This window comes from Anolis sagrei, chromosome 12 (assembly GCF_037176765.1).
Source record: "Anolis sagrei isolate rAnoSag1 chromosome 12, rAnoSag1.mat, whole genome shotgun sequence".
NCBI classification, from domain to species: Eukaryota; Metazoa; Chordata; class Lepidosauria; order Squamata; family Dactyloidae; genus Anolis; species Anolis sagrei.
In genome coordinates, this window is record NC_090032.1 from 11428508 (window position 1) to 11448554 (window position 20047).

At 44.0% G+C, this 20047-nt stretch overlaps 1 protein-coding gene across 1 annotated transcript in view; it reads right to left on the minus strand.

Annotated features, from left to right (window-relative positions):
* Positions 1-945: 945 nt before the first annotated feature.
* The window catches only part of HDGF (heparin binding growth factor), a 48592-nt gene continuing 29490 nt past the window's right edge, over positions 946-20047 (minus strand). Inside the window, exons 2-6 of the mRNA XM_067472432.1 lie at positions 10279-10355; positions 9891-10029; positions 6443-6619; positions 4602-4876; positions 946-1284 (exon numbers count right to left, since the gene is read on the minus strand). Coding sequence (XP_067328533.1) covers positions 1278-1284; positions 4602-4876; positions 6443-6619; positions 9891-10029; positions 10279-10355 — 675 coding nt within the window. The 3' untranslated portion in view covers positions 946-1277. The remainder of the gene's footprint in view (positions 1285-4601; positions 4877-6442; positions 6620-9890; positions 10030-10278; positions 10356-20047) is intronic.

Here is a 20047-nt window from a genome sequence, read left to right on the forward strand (position 1 = left end):
AAAACGGCAAAACAAAACTCACAAACCTCCCAACGAAACTTAACCAAAATTCCCATGCCCATAACACAACCCACAAGGTACAAACATATCTACTCAAAATGAAAAACAACACAACAACACACTCACAAAACGGCAAAACAACAAAACTCACAAACCTCGCAACGAAACTTAACCAAAATTCCCATGCCCATAACAAACCCACAAGGTACAAACATATCTACTCAAAATGAAAAACAACACAACAACACACTCACAAAACGGCAAAACAACTGAGCATGCGCATTGGTGCCCAGCCGCAAGTTCCCTGGCGCACGCACACAGCCTTCCAGCCAACGTTCCCTCTGCAGAAGCCATGCCCACTCCAAGCCGCTTCCCGCACACACACACCCCCTGCCGCACGCACACACACAACCCCACGCTCCATCACTCCCTCCGCCACCGCACACACACACGCAACCCCACGCTCCATCACTCCCCCCGCCGCCACACACACACAACCCCACGCTCCATCACCACCACCACCCCGCCGCCGCACACACACACGCAACCCCAGGCTCCATCACTCCCCCGCCGCCACACACACACAACCCCACGCTCCATCACCCCCCCCCGCCGCCGCACACACACACGCAACCCCAGGCTCCATCACTCCCCCGCCGCCACACACACACAACCCCACGCTCCATCACCCCCCCCCCCCCGCCGCCGCACACACACACGCAACCCCAGGCTCCATCATTCCCCCGCCGCTGCACACACACAATAGTCCAGATATCTACCTCAACTTTGATAAGTTTTACTATAGGCCACAGCAACGCGTGGCAGGGCACAGCTAGTATCTTATAAGCTTCTCTGAGTTCCGGACTGCTAGTACATAGCCTTTGCGATGGCTCTCTCACCATATTGTTGTTGGGGGCAAGACAAAAGAAACACGCATAGGCATACTTTTTGGAATTTTTTTGAAAAAGGCATTCAACTGCTTTTATTTCAAAGTGGCTGCTGAGCACTCCCAACCTTGGAAAGGAACTAACTCAAAGCGCAGGACCGGCCGAAGGGCCAGCCGGGGAGGGGGAGACGCAGGTTGGTTGGCTGGCTGGGCAGGTGGGACAAATTTCCGTTTGCTTCTGTAGAAACGTTGGTGCCTCGACCGCGGGTCTTCCCCTTCCCTCCGAAGTGGCAGAGACGGCAAGCCAAGGGCGGCAAAAAATCCGGCTCTTAGCACCCAGGGAAACCAGCAGGTCCGGATCAGGTCCAACGAAACAGGCCGGACTGGCCAGTTACAGGCTGCAAGGGCAAAGGAGACAAGACAGCCGTCACCGGTGGGGCCCCACTAGCTCTTCAATTCTCCACGCTTCCCTCCGTTCAAGGAGCTTTGCCACGGCACAGTCAGTATGACAAGAGGAAGACGCGGAGAATAATTTGGCATATAGAGAAAAAGCAAGAGAATGGCAGGCAGGAACAATGAGAATCCTAAGAGATTACAGGGAATAAGCTCAATATGCTGCCATTGTGAAGTAAACAAAGGGTGGTGCGCCCACTTGTGGTGGGAATGCGCAAAGACAATAATTTTCTGGGGAAAGAAATAGTAAAGAAAATGGAGAAATTACCATATATACTTGAGTATAAGCTGAGTTTTTCTGCCCTTTTTTAGGTTGAAAAAGCCCCCCTGTGCTTATACTCGAGTCAAGGTTATTTACTATTTTACTCTCTTATTATTTTTATTTTTACACGTATTATTTTTCTCTATTTATTATTGTTATTATTGCATATATTATTTTACTCTACTATTATTCCATTTATTATTTTACTCTATTATTCTTATTATTCCATTTATTATACACTATTCTTATTATTACATTTATTGTTTTACTCTATAATTATTCCATTTATTATTTTATTCTATTTATTATTCTTATTATTACATGTATTCTTTTACTCTATTGTTGTTACAGTTATTATTTTACTCTATTTATTATTCTTATTATTCCATTTATATTATACTCTATTATTATTACATTTATTGTTTTACTCTATTATTATTCCATTTATTATTTTACTCTACTTCTTCTTATATTTATTATTTTACTCTATTTATTATTATTATTTTTACATCTATTGTTTTACTCTATTATTATTCCACTCTATTTATTATTATTCTTATTACATTTATTGTTTTACTCTATTTATTATTATTATTCCATTTATTATTTTACTCTATTTATTATTATTATTACATTTATTGTTTTACTCTATTATTGTTCCATTTATTATTTTACTCTATTTATTTTTCTTATTATTCCATTTATTGTTTTACTCTATTATTCTTATTATTCCAATTATTGTTTTACTCTATTATTGTTCCATTTATTATTTTACTTTATTTATTATTCTTATTATTCCATTTATGGTTTTACTCTATTATTATTCCATTTATTATTTTACTCTATTTATTATTATTATTACATCTACTGTTTTACTCTATTATTCCATTTATTATTTTATTCTATTTATTATTATTACATTTATTATTTTACTCTACTTCTTATTGGAAGCATATTTATATTGAAGAAGGTTAAGATGAATGGTTTAATCAGAGTTGGAGATGTATCTTAAATTACAGTTGTATGTAAATATTCAAAAACTTTTAACCACCTGATGTCTCAATTAATGTAATTTTATTGGTATCTATTTTTATTTTGAAATTTACCAGTAGCTGCTGCCTTTCCCACACTCAACTGATACTCGAGTCAACCTGTTTTCCCAGTTTTTTGTGGTAAAATTAGGTGCCTCGGCTTATACTCGAGTATATACAGTATTTAAATTAGCAATTCAAGTGAATACGGACTTCATGTTAATGGGAATATAGGGAACAAGAAGATGAATGCAAAAAAATTATTCAAAACAACAATTTTAGCAAGAAAGGCAGTAATAGCATAGGGGTGGAAAGATGAAAAAAATGAGTATGGAATTTGAAATAATTATTTGCTTGTTGTTGTTCATTCGTTCAGTCGTCTCCGACCAGGCGTGGGCTGGTCCATGTGACCTCATGGACCAGCCCACGCCAGAGCTCCCTGTTGACCGCCACCACCCCCAGCTCCTTCAAGGTCATCCAGTCACTTCAAGGATGCCCTCCATCCATCTTGCCCTTGGTCGGCCCCTCTTCCTTTTTCCTTCCACTTTCCCCAGCATCATTCCCTTCTCTAGGCTTTGCTGTCTCCTCATGATGTGGCCAAAGGACTTCAACTTGGTCTCTAGTCTCCTTCCCTCCAATGAGCAGTCGGGCTTTCTTTCCTGGAGGATGGACTGGTTGGATCTTCTCGCAGTCCAAGGCACTCTCAGCACTTTCCTCCAACACCACAGCTCAAAAGCATCTCTCTTCCTTCGCTCAGCCTTCCCTAAGGTCCAGCTCTCACATCTGTAGGTGACTACAGGGAAGACCATGGCTTTGACTAGGCAATGGATCTTGGTTGCCAGTGTGATGTCTCTACTCTTGACTATTTTATCGAGATTGGACATTGCTCTCCTCCCAAGAAGGAAGCGTCTCCTGATTTCCTGGCCACAGTCTGCATCTGCAGTCATCTTTGCACCTAGAAACACAAAGTCTGTCACGGCCTCTACGTTTTCTCCCTCTATTTCTCACTTGTCAATCATTCTTGTTGCCATGATCTTGGTTTTTTTTATGTTTATCTGCAACCCGGCTTTTGCGCTTTCTTCTTTCACCTTGATTAGAAGGCTCCTCAGCTCCTCCTCGCTTTCGGCCATCAGAGTGGTGTCATCTGCATATCTGAGGTTGTTAATGTTTCTTCCAGCAATTTTCACCCCAGCTTTGCATTCATTAAGTCCCGCACATCCTCACATGATGTGTTCTGCATACAAGTTAAAGAGGTTGGGTGAGAGGATGCAGCCTTGCCGGACGCCTTTCCCAATCTTGAACCCGTCTCCTGTTCCGTGGTCAGTTCTGACTGTTGCTCCTTGGTCCTTGTACAGATTCCTCAGGAGAGAGGGAAGGGGGCTTGGGATGCCCATCCCACCAAGAACTTGCCACAATTTATTATGATCCACACAGTCAAAGGCTTTAGAGTAGTCAATGAAGCAGAAGTAGATGTTTTTCTGAAACTCCCTGCCTTTCTCCATTCTCCAGCGGATATTGGCAATTTGGTCTCTCGTTCCTCTGCCTTTTCTAAACCCAGCTTGAACGTCTGGCAACTCTTGCTCCATGTATTGCTGGAGTCTTCCTTGCAGGATCTTGAGCATTCCCTTACTGGCATGATGAGAAATAAGGGCCACTGTACGGAAGTTGGAGCAGTCTTTCGCATTTCCCTTTTTTGGGATGGGGATATGTTGATTTTTTTCCAGTCTGATGGCCATTCTTGTGTTATTTGCTTAATCAGGTCCAATTAGACATTATAGCATGTCTAATTCGAGATGCTGTGCAGGAGGATAAGACAGAATACATTAAAGAGAAATGGTTGACCTACATGGAATGGATAAAAAGTGATGACGCCGATGTAAATACTGAACAGAGACTAAGAACATTGCGCTCATGGTTAAAATTAAAGATATGGAGACATTCCTTTGCCCACCGCCTCTCTTGCACCCACCTCTCCTTGTGATCTCTGCTTTCTTCCTCTTCCTCCTCATCCTCATCGTCCTCTTCCTCCTCTTCCTCAGTGGTGGTTTTGTCCTTCCCCTCATCCTCGGCTTTGGGCTTCTCGGAGGGGTTGCCGCTCCCGCTGCTATTCTTCTCCGGTTCTCCTTCCGGGAGGCTGGGCTTTTGCTTCTCGCCCGCCTCCTTGGGGGCATCTTCCCCACTGGCCTTCTCCTCGCCAGCATCCTCCTGACCCTCGGCTTCCTTGAGGCGCTTGGGGGAGGAGTCCTAAGGCAATGGAAAGGAGCACAGAAACAGCCAATCTCAGCAATGTGGACAAAATTACTACTACAACAATAATTTATTTGTATTCCGCCCTTCTCTCCCTGGGGACACAGAGCAGATTATTGTAAACAGATACAATGAAAAATGCCTTGTTACAATGCAATCAGACACACAAACACAAAGGTAAAGGCTCCTCCTTTCATTTCCGGCTTTGCAGGCCTTGTTACAATGCAATCAGACACACAAAAACAACCAAAGGTAAAGGCTCCTCCTTTCATTTCCGGCTTTGGAGGCCTTGTTACAATGCAATCAGACACACAAAAACAACCAAAGGTAAAGGCTTCTCCTTTCATTTCTGGTTTTGGAGGCCTTGCTACAATGCAATTAGACACACAAACACAAACAAAGGCAAAGGTTTCTCCTTTCATTTACAGCTTTGGAGGCCTTGTTACAATGCAATCAGACACACAAAAACTAACAAAGGCAAAGGCTTCTCCTTTCATTTACAGCTTTGGAGGTCTTGTTGCAATGCAATCAGACACATAAACACTAACAAAAGCAAAGGCTTCTCTTTTCATTTCAGGCTTTGGAGGCCTTGTTACTATGCAATCGGACACATAAACACAAACAAAGGCAAAGGCTTCTTTCATTTACAGCTTTGGAGACCTTGTTACTATGCAATCAGACACATAAACACAAAGGCAAAGGCTTCTCCTTTCATTTCCGGCTTTGGAGGTCTTGTTACAATGAAATCAGACACATAAACACAAACAAGGCAAGGGCTCCTCCTTTCATTTCCGGCTTTGGAGGCCTCGTTACAATGCAATCAGATACATAAACACTAACAAAGGTAACGGTTTCTCCTTTCATTTCTGGCTTTGGGGGCCTTGTTACTATGCAATCAGAGACATAAACACAACCAAAGGCAAAGGCTTCTCCTTTCATTTCCAGCTTTGGTGGCCTTGTTACTATGCAATCAGAGACATAAACACAAAGGCAAAGGCTTCTCCTTTCATTTCCAGCCTTGGAGGCCCTGTTACAATGCAATTAGACACACAAACACTAACAAAGGCAAAGGCTTCCCCTTTCATTTCTGGTTTTGGAGGCCTTGTTACAATGCAATCAGACACATAAACACAAACAAAGGCAAAGGCTTCTTATTTCATTTCCGGCTTTGGAGGCAGTGTTCATCTCTGTCTCTGGGAGAGGTGCTGTTTGTTAGAGAACACTACCCTAAAATATATCGAAGAGCATCCAAAAACAAACAGGATACTGAAAGTTGAGCATTCGGCTCACAGCTAGCAAAGCGTGAAGTGCCATGTGATGACACATGGATTTGAACTGCCGCAGTTCAATAGCAGAAGGGTTGAACCCATTGCGCCAGTACATCCCTTTATTATTGGCAGACTGCAGAAGGTGCCAATGGCATCAGGGCAGGTCACCAAAGGCAAGGTGCACACAAGTCTCAGGGGTTCATTTGTTAAATGGGGAACATATTTCTGCATCTCCGTCCCATTTCAGAAGAGAAACAGGGGGAGCATGCAAGGCAAAAACCTCCACTTTAAGTACCTCCAGGGTGCCCTCTGCTTTCCTTTTATTCCCGGCTGCCTTCTCGTTCTTCTCCTTGGACTGCTCATCGATCACCAGGTTGCCCTCCTCGTCGCTGCTCCCCTCGGGGCTGCCTTTCTTGCCACTCTCCCGCTCGCCCTTGGCATCTTCCGTGGCAGAGGCCTTCTTCTGGGTGGGCTGAGGAACAGAAAGAATGAGATGGAGACCTGCGCACATGCGATTGCACACCCTGCATGGGCGAAAAGTGCTAGACTGGCTACGGGAGGAGAGAGTTGTGGGCCAAATCAAGACGGGACTCAGTGTTGCACTCCAAGGCTGGGAATTACCTCTGTACTTAACACACACTCCAGCCCAAAGTATATTGAAGAATATATGAAAGCAATTCAGCAAAATAGTATTAAAAAAATTAAAAGTCCAAATATCAGGATAATTCCACAGAAAGTACATCGAGTAGCATCAAAAATCAGGAATACAGAAGCAGAATAAATCCAAAACATGAGATTCAAACACTTGGAAGCATGAAACACGAACAAAAAGGTAACACGGAGCATGGAACTAGAAATCCCTTGACTTGACACCAGTGTTGCCTTGACTGGCTAAACAGCCTGCTGGTCTAGCAAATAGAGATAGAAAATCGTGGCTTCTCCCATGATTACGAGAAGTACTTCTTGGCTAATAGGCGTCTTGACCTTCGTAAACTCTCCTGAGAAGCTCTGTGTTGACGGAACATAAATCTCCTATCTAACTGCTCATTAGTCTGTCCACCTGGACATTCATTTCCATTCTGAGCTCAGTTTATTTATTTATGACATTTTAATGTTCAGATTCCATCTGAACATTAGGAAGAACTTCCTGACTGTGAGAGCCGTTCAGCAGTGGAACTCTCTGCCCCGGAGTGTGGTGGAGGCTCCTTCTTTGGAAGCTTTTAAGGGGACTCAGTGCAGCTACCAAGAGGCCAAGCCCAAAATAATACAACATAATAAACACACAGTAATGAAATACATCATAACAAAATATAAAATAACAAAATCAACAATATAAAACAGCATATTGAAAGCAGACACAGAGGGCGGGCCAAATGTGAGAGGTAAAATGTTAAAAAAGTTAAAACCCTGGTTGAGATAGGGATAAAAGTGCATTTGTAGGAAAGGAGCCCAATAGGGAGGAACCATGGGATTTAGCCATTTTAGAGGGGGGGGGGGGGGAGATGCTTTATTCTGATATAGTACAATATCAGTATTATATATTACTATAATGTACTATACCATTATATTGTAATATTATTAGTAATATTACATGTAATATAAATATATAATTATAATATCATATTATTATTATTATTATTATTAGTAGTAGTAGTAGTAGTAGTATATTGCATCACATTATAATATTATAAATATTATATGTATATAAGGTAAAGGTTGTCCCCTGACATTAAGTCCACTCATGTCTGACTCTGGGGTGTGGTGCTCATCTCCATTTCTAAGCTGAAGAGCCGGCGTTGTCCGTAGACACCTCCAAGGTCATGTGGCCGGCATGACTGCATGAAGCGCCGTTACCTTCCCGCCGGAGCAGTACCTCTTGATCTACTCACATTTGCATGTTTTCGAACGGCTAGGCTGGCAGAAGCTGGAGCTGACAGCGGAAGCTTATGCCGCTCCCCGGATTCGGACCTGCAACCTTTCAGTCAAGAAGCTTAGCAGGTCAGTGGGTTACCACTGCGCCACCGGGGGCTCCATGGTGTATAATGTAATATTATAGTATATTACAATATAATATAATATTATATTACATTATATTATATTATCAGTTCTGTTTCTGACCTCGCGTCCCTTTCTGGAATGTGGCCTTCAGACAGAGACCACTCATTTTCAAGGTTTAAATCTCTTGCTGGGTCTCCTGCTGACTTGTAGACCAAGAATCCCTAGCATCATTGGGCTGACTAACAGGCCCAGAATCCCCAGAAAGATCAGGTGTAAGCACAATTAAAGGCTGTACTACAACACCCAGCCTAATAGCAGAGCCCCTTTCCTTCTTCCTCTCTCCTCTTTGGTGTGGGCCCCACATACGAGTCCCAAAGAGGTGATTGACAGGTGCACGTTTAAAGGGCAACAAAGCAAGGGTGTTCTCTAGGCTTGGGCGATCCAGTTCATTAATTTCGTTATTCGTTATTAATTTGTATTTAAATTAGCTTACAATCCAATATTGAGCCATGCAGGAATAATGTGAGGAGTAATTAAGAATCGAAACAATTTTTCCAATTTTCGTAATTATTTCGTAATTATTTCATAATTATTTCGTAATTATTTTCGTATGTCTGGTGCAAGTTTTGCAATCTCGCATTTACCCCACTTCTGGTCCCTTTGCTCTGCTGCTTCCCTCCTCTTTCCTCATGCTTCTTCTTGCCTCACTCTGGGCTGCACTGGGCTTCCTTCCTTCCTTCCTTCTTTCCTTCCTTCCTTGCTTCCTTCCTTCCTTCCTTCCTTCCTTCCTTCTTTCCTTCCTTCTTTCCTTCCTTCCTTCCTTCTTTCCTTCCTTCCTTCCTTCCTTCCTTCCTTCCAGCTGGCAAATCCCACATTCCCCCCTCCCTCCACTTTCTTCTGGCATCCTTCTTGCCTAAAATTTCTCATTACTTTATTTTTCATACCCTCACTCTATGGCACAGGAATGCGTTGCCAGGTACAGCTAGTATAAAATATAATATAATATAATATACAATTATAATATAATATATAATATAATAATATATTATATTATAGTATAGTATATTATATTATATTACTATATTATTATTATATTATATTATAATTGTATATTATAATATATATATAATATATTATAATATAATATAATATTATACTATTATAATATAAAGTAATATAATATAATAATATTATAATAATATAAGATAATATAATGTATATATAATATTATAATATAATAATATTACAATAATATAAGATAATATATAATAATATAATATACAATAATATAATATAATAATATTATAATATAATATACAACAATATAATATAATAATATAATAATAATATAATATAATATAGTTGTTGTTTGTTTTATCACACCAACAGTCAACAACAGAGGGAGAGGGAAGCTTCAGAAGTTCCCCCAGTCCCATTTGGAGGTTTTTTTAGCATATTGCGCAATCGCGTCCGCCATTAACTAATCGATTCGTAATTTTACGAAATTTCGTATATTTCAAAAATTTTAAAAGGAAAATTTCGGAATTCTTAAAAAAAACGAAACGCAAGGGCCCCCTAAAAACAAAACGAGTTTAGAACCAATTTTTTCCGTGGTTACCCAAGCCTAGTGTTCTCAACACAACGAACGCTGGAAAAACATCACTGTGGTCATTCAGAGACATCCCGCCCCCTCCTCACACTTCTCAGGACCTAGCAGAAGCCTGCTTCTGGAGGCCAAGTCCTACCTGGTATCCCGAGGCCTTGACGGTGGGGTTGTTCTCAATCTCCCAGAGGCCTTCGCTGAAGCCTTTCCGCTTGTTGGCCTTGCCAAACTTGGCCTTGCACTCCTCGTACGGGAAGAGGTCTTTGGGTCCCAGGAATGCCCTATTCGGAGGAAGAGGCAGTGGGTCATGGCCTGGACTGACCCTCCCAGCAAGGAGGAGGTACATGAGGGACCCCCAGAATAGCTGGAAAGGGGACCCCAAAGCAAATGGTCCTCCAGCATTGGATGCAATACATTAGGAAATGCCAGCAAGATGGATGGCCGGCTTCTGTTATGGCCCAAAGGCCACTTAAGCCCGATTTGGGGTCCCAACTGTCCTCGTGACCCTCCTTAGCATCCAGCATACTCACGTTTCATGAGTCCCAAAGAAGAAGACTTGGTATTTGTTGGAAGCCGATTTGACGGCCGACTCCGGCATCTCATCGATCTGGGGAGAAGAACAAGAGTTGGTGAATGTTGGGCTGAGTTCCAAAAAATGTTGGGCTTTTTGTGGGAGGGATCTTCTAGCTGGGGGATTTATCGCACCTCTCCAATGATACACTCTGATTAGTAGGGCTGGTTTCAGATTTGGGGCTACAGTGTTCCCTCACTTATTGTGGGGGTTACGTTCCAGGACCGCCTGCAATAAGTGAAAAACTGCAAGGTTGGGACACTATATATATATTTATTATTTTCTTTGTTCATTTTTTTCCTTTTGTTCATTTGTTTTGTTTTCTACATACACTATGAAACAATTAAAAAAAATTAAATCATACACTAGCCGTCCCCTGCCACGCATTGCTGTGGCCCAGTCTGTGTATACGTGCTTGTGTGTGTATATATATATGTTTCTATGTGTGTTTGTGTGTGTATATATATGAGTGTCTATATATGTGTGTATATATTTGTGTATATATGTGTGTTTGCGTGTATATATATATGAATGTCTATATATGTATGTATTTGTGTGTTTATATGTGTACATGCATATTGTGTATATGTGTGTGCTTGTCTATATGCATATTTGTGTGTATATATGTGTGTATGTATGTGAATATGTATATGTACGTGCATGTGCATATGTATGTGTGTATATGTGTATATTTGTGTGTGCATTTGTATATTTGTGTGCGCATGTGTATATGTATGTGTGTATATTTGTGTGTGCATATGTATATGTGTGTGTTTGTGCATATATATACGTGTGGGTATAAATGTGTGCATGTGTATATGTATATATGGTGTATTTTGGGTGGTTTTAAGTCTGTTCCGCTGGGGTTTTGTGAGTGTGTGTGTTTTTTTTTTTAGGGTTGATGGCACAACCCGGGATTGTGGCGCAGCTGGCTGAGTGTCAGCTGCATTAAGATTACTCTGACCAAAAAGGCCATGAGTTCGAAGCCAGCCTGGGTTCGAGTGGGTTTCCAACCAATTGTGTGTAGCCTGTTGTCGACGTTTGCAACCCGAAAGACAGTTGCATCTGTCAAGTAGGAAAATAAGGTACCACCTTAAAGTGTGGGGAGGCTAAATTAACTGATTCATGAGGCCATAAAGACGACTCCAGCAAAGCATTCCAGTGGGGAAGCATGCGGGGAATGCGGAAGTGCTTCATCAGCGTCGCAGATGGACGATGAAAGCGACAGCTCCCCTGGCGGCCAGAAAAAGTTAAATAGCTTCTGTGTATGTTTGTACGTCAAAAATTGGCATCGAATGTTTGCCATATATGTGTACACTGCAATCCGCCCTGAGTCCCCTGCGGGGTGAGAAGGGCGGAATATAAATGCTGTAAATAAACAAACAAACAAACAAATAAATAAATATAAATATGTGTATATTTGTGTGTGCATGTGTATATGTATGTGTGTATATGTGTATATTTGTGTGTGTGTGTTTGTGCATATATATATATATATATATATATATGTGTGTGTGTGTGTGTGTGTGTGTGTGAATGTGTGCATGTGTATATGTATGAGTGTATGTGTATATGTATATATGGTGTATTTTTGGGGGTTTTAAGTCTGTTCCGCTGGGGTTTTGTGAGTGTGGATGTGTTTTTAGGGTTGATGGTCACTTGTTGGCCTGAAAGGTGTATTGTGTCCAAATTTGGTGTCAATTCGTCCAGTGGTTTTTGAGTTATGTTAATCCCACAAACATTACATTTTTATTTATATAGATTATTTTAGTAGATATACACTATTTTAAGTCTTTATAAACTTCAAATAAAGTGAAGGGAAGGAAGGAAAGGCCCTTCAAGGCAGAGAGCACAGCCAAGTTTCGGGGGGATTGCCCTGGAAATCTGGAAATTGTAGTTCACCCTTATCCAGAGAGCACAGCCAATGACAGATCTGGACCAACTGCGAATACTGTCAGGGTTTGGGAGTGATTGCCCTGGGAATCCGGGAATTGTAGTTCACCCTTATCCAGAGAACACAGCCAATGACAGATCTAGACCAACTGCGAATACTGTCAGGGTTTGGGGGTGATTGCCCTGGGAATCCGGGAATTGTAGTTCACCCTTATCCAGAGAACACAGCCATTGACAGGTCTGGACCAATTTTACATGATATTACCTAACATCTCAAAACAGACAATGTCTTCTTCTAATAAGGTCCCCAAGCTAGTTCATAATAATCAAGAACTTTTTGGTTTGGCAATGGCTTGCTTGACTTTAAGACCGGCCAATAATCTCCAATAATAATAATAATAATAATAATAATAATAATAATAATAATAATGCAATTCATTTTTATTGGTGAATGACACAGACATATCATACACATAGACAAATGTTGACACTAATATATGAAATATATATCCAATATTATGGGCTATATTCTCTGTCCAGGAGGACCCATGGAGGAGGGCCATCAGCTCCTGTCTAGACTGAGATGGCAAGCTGAGCTCAGCACATTCTGCAGCCGGAGAGGGAGGGACACACAATAGGGGCCTCTCCCCATTCCCTTATATCTGGACTAGCAGCAACTCTAGCATTGCACACACACCCCACACCCTAAATGCGTGCTTGTTTTGCTCCGCTCTAAAGGGGGAAATGGCTTCCCATTGGCAATTTATTTATTTACGACATTTATATGCCGCCCTTCTCACCCCGAAGGGGACTCAGAGCAGCTTACAATATAATACATTATATTATATTATTACCATAGCACAATATTAGTATTATATATTACTATATTGTATTATACCACTTTAATGTAATATTACACGTAATATAAAATATATAATTATAAAATTGTATTATTATTTGTATTATACTCTATCACATTATAATATTATCAATTATATATTTTTTCTGTCGTGTCAGGAGCGACTTGAGAAACTGCAAGTCGCTTCTGGTGTGAGAGAATTGGCCGTCTGCAAGGACGTTGCCCAGGGGACGCCCGGATGATTTTGATGTTTTTATCATCCTTGTGGGAGGCTCCTCTCATGTCTCCGCAATGCGGAGCTGGAGCTGATAGAGGGAGCTCATCCACCTCTCCCCGGATTCGAACCTGCGACCTGTCGGTCTTCAGTCCTGCCAGCACAGGGGTTTAACCCACTGCGCCACCGGGGGCTCTTAATTATATATTACAACAACAATATCTATATAAATAAAAATGTAATGTTCGTTTGTGGGATTAACAGAACTCAGAAGCCACTGGGGGAATTGACACCAAATTTGGACACAACACACCTACTAACCCAAGGAGTGATCATCACTCATAAAAACACTGAAAAACACAGCAGAAGAGACTTTAAAAGTAAAAAAACCCCAAAAATACATTACAACGCACGCGCAAAACCACATATATACACACAAACACACATATATATACACATATATGCATATATACACACAAAACACATACACAGAAAGGAAGGAAGGAAGGAGAGAAGGAGGGAAAGAGAGAAGGAAGGAAAGAAAGAAGGTAAAGAAAGAAGGAAGGAGAGAAAGAAGGAAAGGTAAAGGAAGGAGAGGAGGAAGGAAAGAAAGAAGGGTAGAGATTGAAGGAGAGAAGAAGGGAAAGAAGGAGGGAAGGAGATAAAGAAGTAGAGAAGGAAGGAAGGAGAGGCGGGAGAAAAAGAGGGAAAGAAGGAGGGAAGGAAAGAAAGAAAGGTAGAGAAGGAAAGAAGGAAAGAAAGAGGGAAAGAAGAGTAGAGAAGAAAAGAAGAAGAGAAAGAGGGAAAGAAGGAGTGAAAGAAGGAGGGAAGGAGAGAAAGAAGGAAAGGTAAAGAAGGAAGGGAGGAGAGAAGGAGGGAGAGAATGAAATAAAAAAGTGAAAGAGGAAAGGAAGGAAGGAAGGAAGGAAGGAAGGAAGCAGAGAAGGAACGAAAGAGAGAGAGAGAGGGAAGGAAGGAAGGAAGGAAGGAAGGAAGGAAGGAAGGAAGGAAGGAAGGAAGGAAAGAAAGAAAGAGGGAAGGATGGATGGATGGATGGAACCAAAGAGCAAAGGAAGTGAGAAAAGAAACAGGTAGAGAAGGGGGAAAGAAGAAGAGGGAAGGAAGGAAGGAAGGAAGGAAGGAAGGAAGGAAGGAAGGAAGGAAGGAGAGAAAGAAAGGAGAGAAAGAGGGAGGGAAGGTTGGCCACAGCAATGCGTGGCGGGTACAGCTAGTAATATTATATAATATTAATATTATGAATGATGTATTAGTACTATACTAATAATATAGTATGTTTTATGTACATATGACTTGTAAGCTGTTCTGAGTCCCCTTCGAGGTGAGAAGGGTGGCATATAAATGTAAATAAATAAATAAATAAAATTCTATTATATTATTAGCACAGTACCTGAGACAAGGTAGAACTGGTGGTTGTGGCAGGAAGTATAGGACAGAATGGAAGTTCCCATTAACCAGCAAAGGTCTCCACTGGGGCAGGCTACAGACTGCTTATAGCAGTGGTTCTCAGCCTTCCCAATGCCGAGACCCCTTAACATAGTTCCTCATGTTGTGGTGACCCACAACCATAACATTATTTTCGTTGCTACTTCATAACTGTCATTTTGCCACTGTTAGGAATCACAATGTAAATATCTGATATGCATGATGTATTCTCATTCATTGGACCAAATTTGTCACAAATACCCCATATGCCCAAATTGGAATACTGGTGGGGTTGGGGGAATTGATTGTGTCATTTGGGAGTTGTAGTTGCTGGGATTTATAGTTCACCTACAAAGAGCATTCTGAACTCCATCAACGATGGAGTTGAATCTATCTTGGCACACAGAACTCCCATGACCAACAGAAAATACTGGAAGGGTTTGGTGGGCATTGACCTTGAGTTTGGGAGTTTTAGTTCATCTACTTCCAGAAAGCACTGTGGACTCAAAAATGATAGATATGGACCAATTTAGCACAAATATTCAATATGCCCTAATGTGAACACTGGTGGAGTTTGGGGAAAATAGAATTTGACATTTGGGAGTTGTAGTTGCTGGGATTTATAGTTCACCTACAAAGAGCATTCTGAACTCCATCAACGATGGAGTTGAATCTATCTTGGCACACAGAGCTCCCATGACAAACAGAAAATACTGGAAGGGTTTGGTGGGCATTGACCTTGAGTTTGGGAGTTGTAGTTCACCTACATCCAGAAAACACTGTGGACTCAAACAATGATAGATATGGACCAAACTTGGCACAAATATTCATTATGACCAAATGTGAACACTGGTGGGGTTTGGAGAAAATAGACCTTGACATTTGGGCGTTGTAGTTGCTGGGATTTATAGTTCACCTTAAGTGTGGAGAAGAGCAAACCACTGACCACCTGCTGCAATGCAACCTGAGCCCTGCCACATGCACAATGGAGGACCTCCTTGCAGCAACACCAGAGGCACTCCAAGTGGCCAGCTACTGGTCAAAGGACATTTAATCAACTACCAAGTTTGCAAACTTCGTGTTTTGTTTGTTTGTTAAAATTGCAATACAACTGTTTGGTTTGCTCCTGACACGATAAATAAATAGATACAATAAATACAATTAAAGAGCATTCTGAGTTGGTTTATGGCTGACACCATGAAATTTTGTATGGAGCCTCCATATCAAAGAGCAGTATACCTGTGCCGGTTGATTTTTGCAGCTTAGAAGGGTTGGAGGGTTACGGGCCTTGCAAAACGTCAGGGGAGAATGCTTCCAGAACATGGCCAGACAGCCCGGAAAACTCACAACAACCCATTAAGTGAGTTTGTTGCCCCCCAAAACCCAAGGCCTAACGGCAAGGGCCACATTTCTAGGGCAGAAAAGACCCCCAACGGTTTCCTCATCATTTTTCTTTGAACAGTCTGAAATTATGTGGGGCCTCCACCTGCTCTTCTACCCAGAGCTTTGCACATGTTGCTTGCAGAGGGTTATCTCGCTCGCCAGCCACAGGATGTGGCAGAGGGTAATGACCAAGATAAGGGAGGAGGCCCATTCACACTGGCAGAAAAGCTAAATATCGGCCAGTATATTCTACAAGGGGGATGGGTGGTCAGTGGCTAGTCAGCAAGGGGAGGGAAAGTAGCCAGTGGCTTGTCCGTGGGCTTCATCATCTCCCCACAATTCCCTTTTGGCCGAGCTCAACAGCCAAGCTCCGGCCACGTGGGGAAACCAGATCTGCTGCTCTGTTGTCCTTCCGAGAAGGGCTCCTCCCCACTCACGGAAGCTGCCCGGCTGACCACCCACCTCTTGCTTCGTCACTGGTGGCCTCCTCCAGAAACAAAGGCGTAGCAGCCAAGGGAAGCTGCTTGCAAGAAAAGCAGGGGCAGAGCGACCTCACAGAGATCTGGGACCTGGCCAGGCCTCAGTGGGAATCTCCAGCCATGGAAATGGAGGGTCACTTGGGAAACCTGATTGGGGGAGCCCGTCCTGCTGTTAGGTGCTCCTCAAGGCTGCCACAGCATCAACAGGTCCAGGAGAGCCTTGCCATTGCCCTCCTCAAGGCCAGCCTGCAACAACAGGACATGGAAGGCCTCACCATCGCCTTCTACAAGGCTGCCACAGCACCAACAGGCCCAGGAGGACCTCCCCATTGCCCTCCTCAAGGCCGACCTGCAACAACAGGACATGGAGAGCCTCACCACTGACCTCCTCAAGGCAGCCATAGCACCAACATGCCCAGGAAGATCTCGCCATTGCCCTCCTCAAGGCTGGCCTGCAATGAAAGACCCAGGAGGGCCTCACTACTGCCCTCTTCAAGGCCGCCACAGCACCAACATGCCCAGGAAGATCTCGCCATTGCCCTCCTCAAGGCCGGCCTGCAATGAAAGGCCCAGGAGGGCCTCAACACTGCCCTCCTCAAGGCCGCCACAGCACCAACAGGTCCAGGAGACCCTTGCCATTGCCCTCCTCAAGGCCAGCCTGCAACAACAGGACATGGAGGGTCTCACCACTGCCCACCTCAAGGCCGACACAGCAACAACAAGTCCAGGAAGACCTCGCCATTGCCCTCCTCAAGGCCGGCCTGCAACAACAGGACATGGAGGGCCTCACCACTGCCCTCCCCAAGGCCGACACAGCACCAACAGGTCCAGGAAGACCTCACCATTGCCCTCCTCAAGGCCAGCCTGCAACAATAGGACATGGAGGGTCTCACCACTGCCCACCTCAAGGCCGACACAGCACCAACAGGTCCAGGAAGACCTCACCATTGCCCTCCTCAAGGCCAGCCTGCAACAACAGGACATGGAGGGTCTCACCACTGCCCACCTCAAGGCCGACACAGCAACAACAAGTCCAGGAAGACCTCACCATTGCCCTCCTCAAGGCCAGCCTGCAACAACAGGACATGGAGGGTCTCACCACTGCCCACCTCAAGGCCGACACAGCAACAACAAGTCCAGGAAGACCTCACCATTGCCCTCCTCAAGGCTGGCCTGCAATGAAAGACCCAGGAAGGCCTCACCACTGCCCTCCTCAAGGCCACCACAGCACCAACATGCCCAGGAAGACCTCGCCATTGCCCTCCTCAAGGCCAGCCTGCAACAACAGGACATGGAGGGCCTCACCATTGCCCTCCTCAAGGCCGCCACAGCACCAACATGCCCAGGAGAGCCTTGCCATTGCCCTCCTCACGGCCAGCCTGCAACAACAGGACATGGAGGGCCTCACCATCGCCTTCTACAAGGCTGCCACAGCACCAACAGGCCCAGGAGGACCTCCCCATTGCCCTCCTCAAGGCCTGCCTGCAACAACAGGACATGGAGAGCCTCACCACTGACCTCCTCAAGGCTGCCACAGCACCAACACGCCCAGGAAGACCTCTCCATTGCCCTCCTCAAGGCTGGCCTGCAATGAAAGGCCCAGAAGGACCTCCCCATTGCCCTCCTCAAGGCCAGCCTGCAACAACAGGACATGGAAGGCCTCACCATCGCCCTCCTCAAGGCCACCACAGCACCAACGCGCCCAAGGAAGATCTCGCCATTGCCCTCCTCAAGGCTGGCCTGCAATAACAGGACATGGAGGGTCTCGCCATAGCCCCCCTCCTCAAGACCACCATAACACCAACAGGCCCAGAAGGACCTCCCCATTGCCCTCCTCAAGGCTGGCCTGCAATAACAGGAGAGCCTTGCCAACAGGAGGCCACCACAGCACCAACACGCCCAGGAAGACCTCTCCATTGCCCTCCTCAAGGCTGGCCTGGCAGCAACAAGCCCAGGAGGGCTTCGCAAATGTAGACTTACTACTACTACTATTATTATTATTTTATTGTGTCAGAAGCAACTTGGGAAACTGGAAGTCGCTTCTGGTGTGAGAGAATTGGCCGTCTGCAGAGATGTTGCCCAGGGACACCCAGATGTGTTACCATACTGTGGGAGGCTTCTCTCGTGTCACCACATGGGAAGCTGCAGTTGACAGATGGGAGCTCACCCCGTATTGCGGATTCGAACCTCCCTTTGTTGGGAGGGGTTTGCTGCCCCCGATGGATTCATGTCATAGGCTATTCAGTGCTAATCAAGGGGGCCAATTGCAACATTCACACCTGCTTCCAACAGACAAGAGTTCTTTCTCCCACCCTGAACATCATTCCACAGATATATAAACCCCATTTTCCTAGTTTCCAACAGACTTCACAACCGCTGGGGATGCCTGCCATAAATGCAGGTGAAACGTCAGGAGAGAATGCTTCTGGAACATGGCCAGACAGACCAGAAAACTCACAACAACCCAGACTAAGTCAGATATCCTTCTAAGACGAAAGACCAAGTCTATTTATTTAATCCAATTTTCCAACAGATCTCACAATCTGGCTGCCATAGATGCGGGAGAAACGTCAGGAGAGAATGCTTCTGAAACATGGCCAGACAGCCCGGAAAACTCACAGCAATCCAGTGATTTTGGCCACAAAAGCCTTTGACAACAGACCTCACAACCTCCAAGGATACCTGCCATAGATGCGGGAGAAATGTCAGGAGGGAATGCTTCTGGAACATGGCCATATAGCCCAGAAAACTCACAGCAACCCAGGGATTCCAGCCTTTAAAGCCTTCGACAACAGACCTCACAACCTCACATTGATGGGATGCTTCTAATCGAATCTTCCTACCGATTGTGATGTTGAAGGCTTTCATGGCCAGAATCAATGAGTTGTTGTGAGTTTTCTGGGCTGTATGGCAAGGTTCCAGAAGCATTCTCTCCTGATGTTTCGCCCACATCTATGTTGGAAACCTCATCTAACTCTAGGAGTCTATGATTTAGAGGCTGGATGGCCATCTGCCAGGAGCATATTGGGCATACTGGGTATTTGTGCCGTTTGGTCCAAATCCATCATTGTTTGAGTCCAAAGTGCTCTCTGGATGTAGGTGAACTACAACTCCCAAACTCAAGGTCAATGCCCACCAAACCCTTCCAATATTTTCTGTTGGTCTGTGTGCCAAGTTTGGTTCGATTCCATCATGGGTGGGGTTCAGAATACCTTTTAATTGTAGGTGAACTATACATCCCAGCAACTACAACTCACAAATATCAAGATCTATTTTCCCCAAACTCCACTAGTGTCCACATTTGAGCATATTGAGTATTCGTGTCAAGTTTGATCCAGATCCATCATTGTTTGAGTCCACAGTGCTCTCTGGATGTAGGTGAACTACAACTCCAGAACTCAAGGTCAATGCCCACCAAACCCTTCCAATATTTTCTGTTGGTCATGGGAGTTCTGAG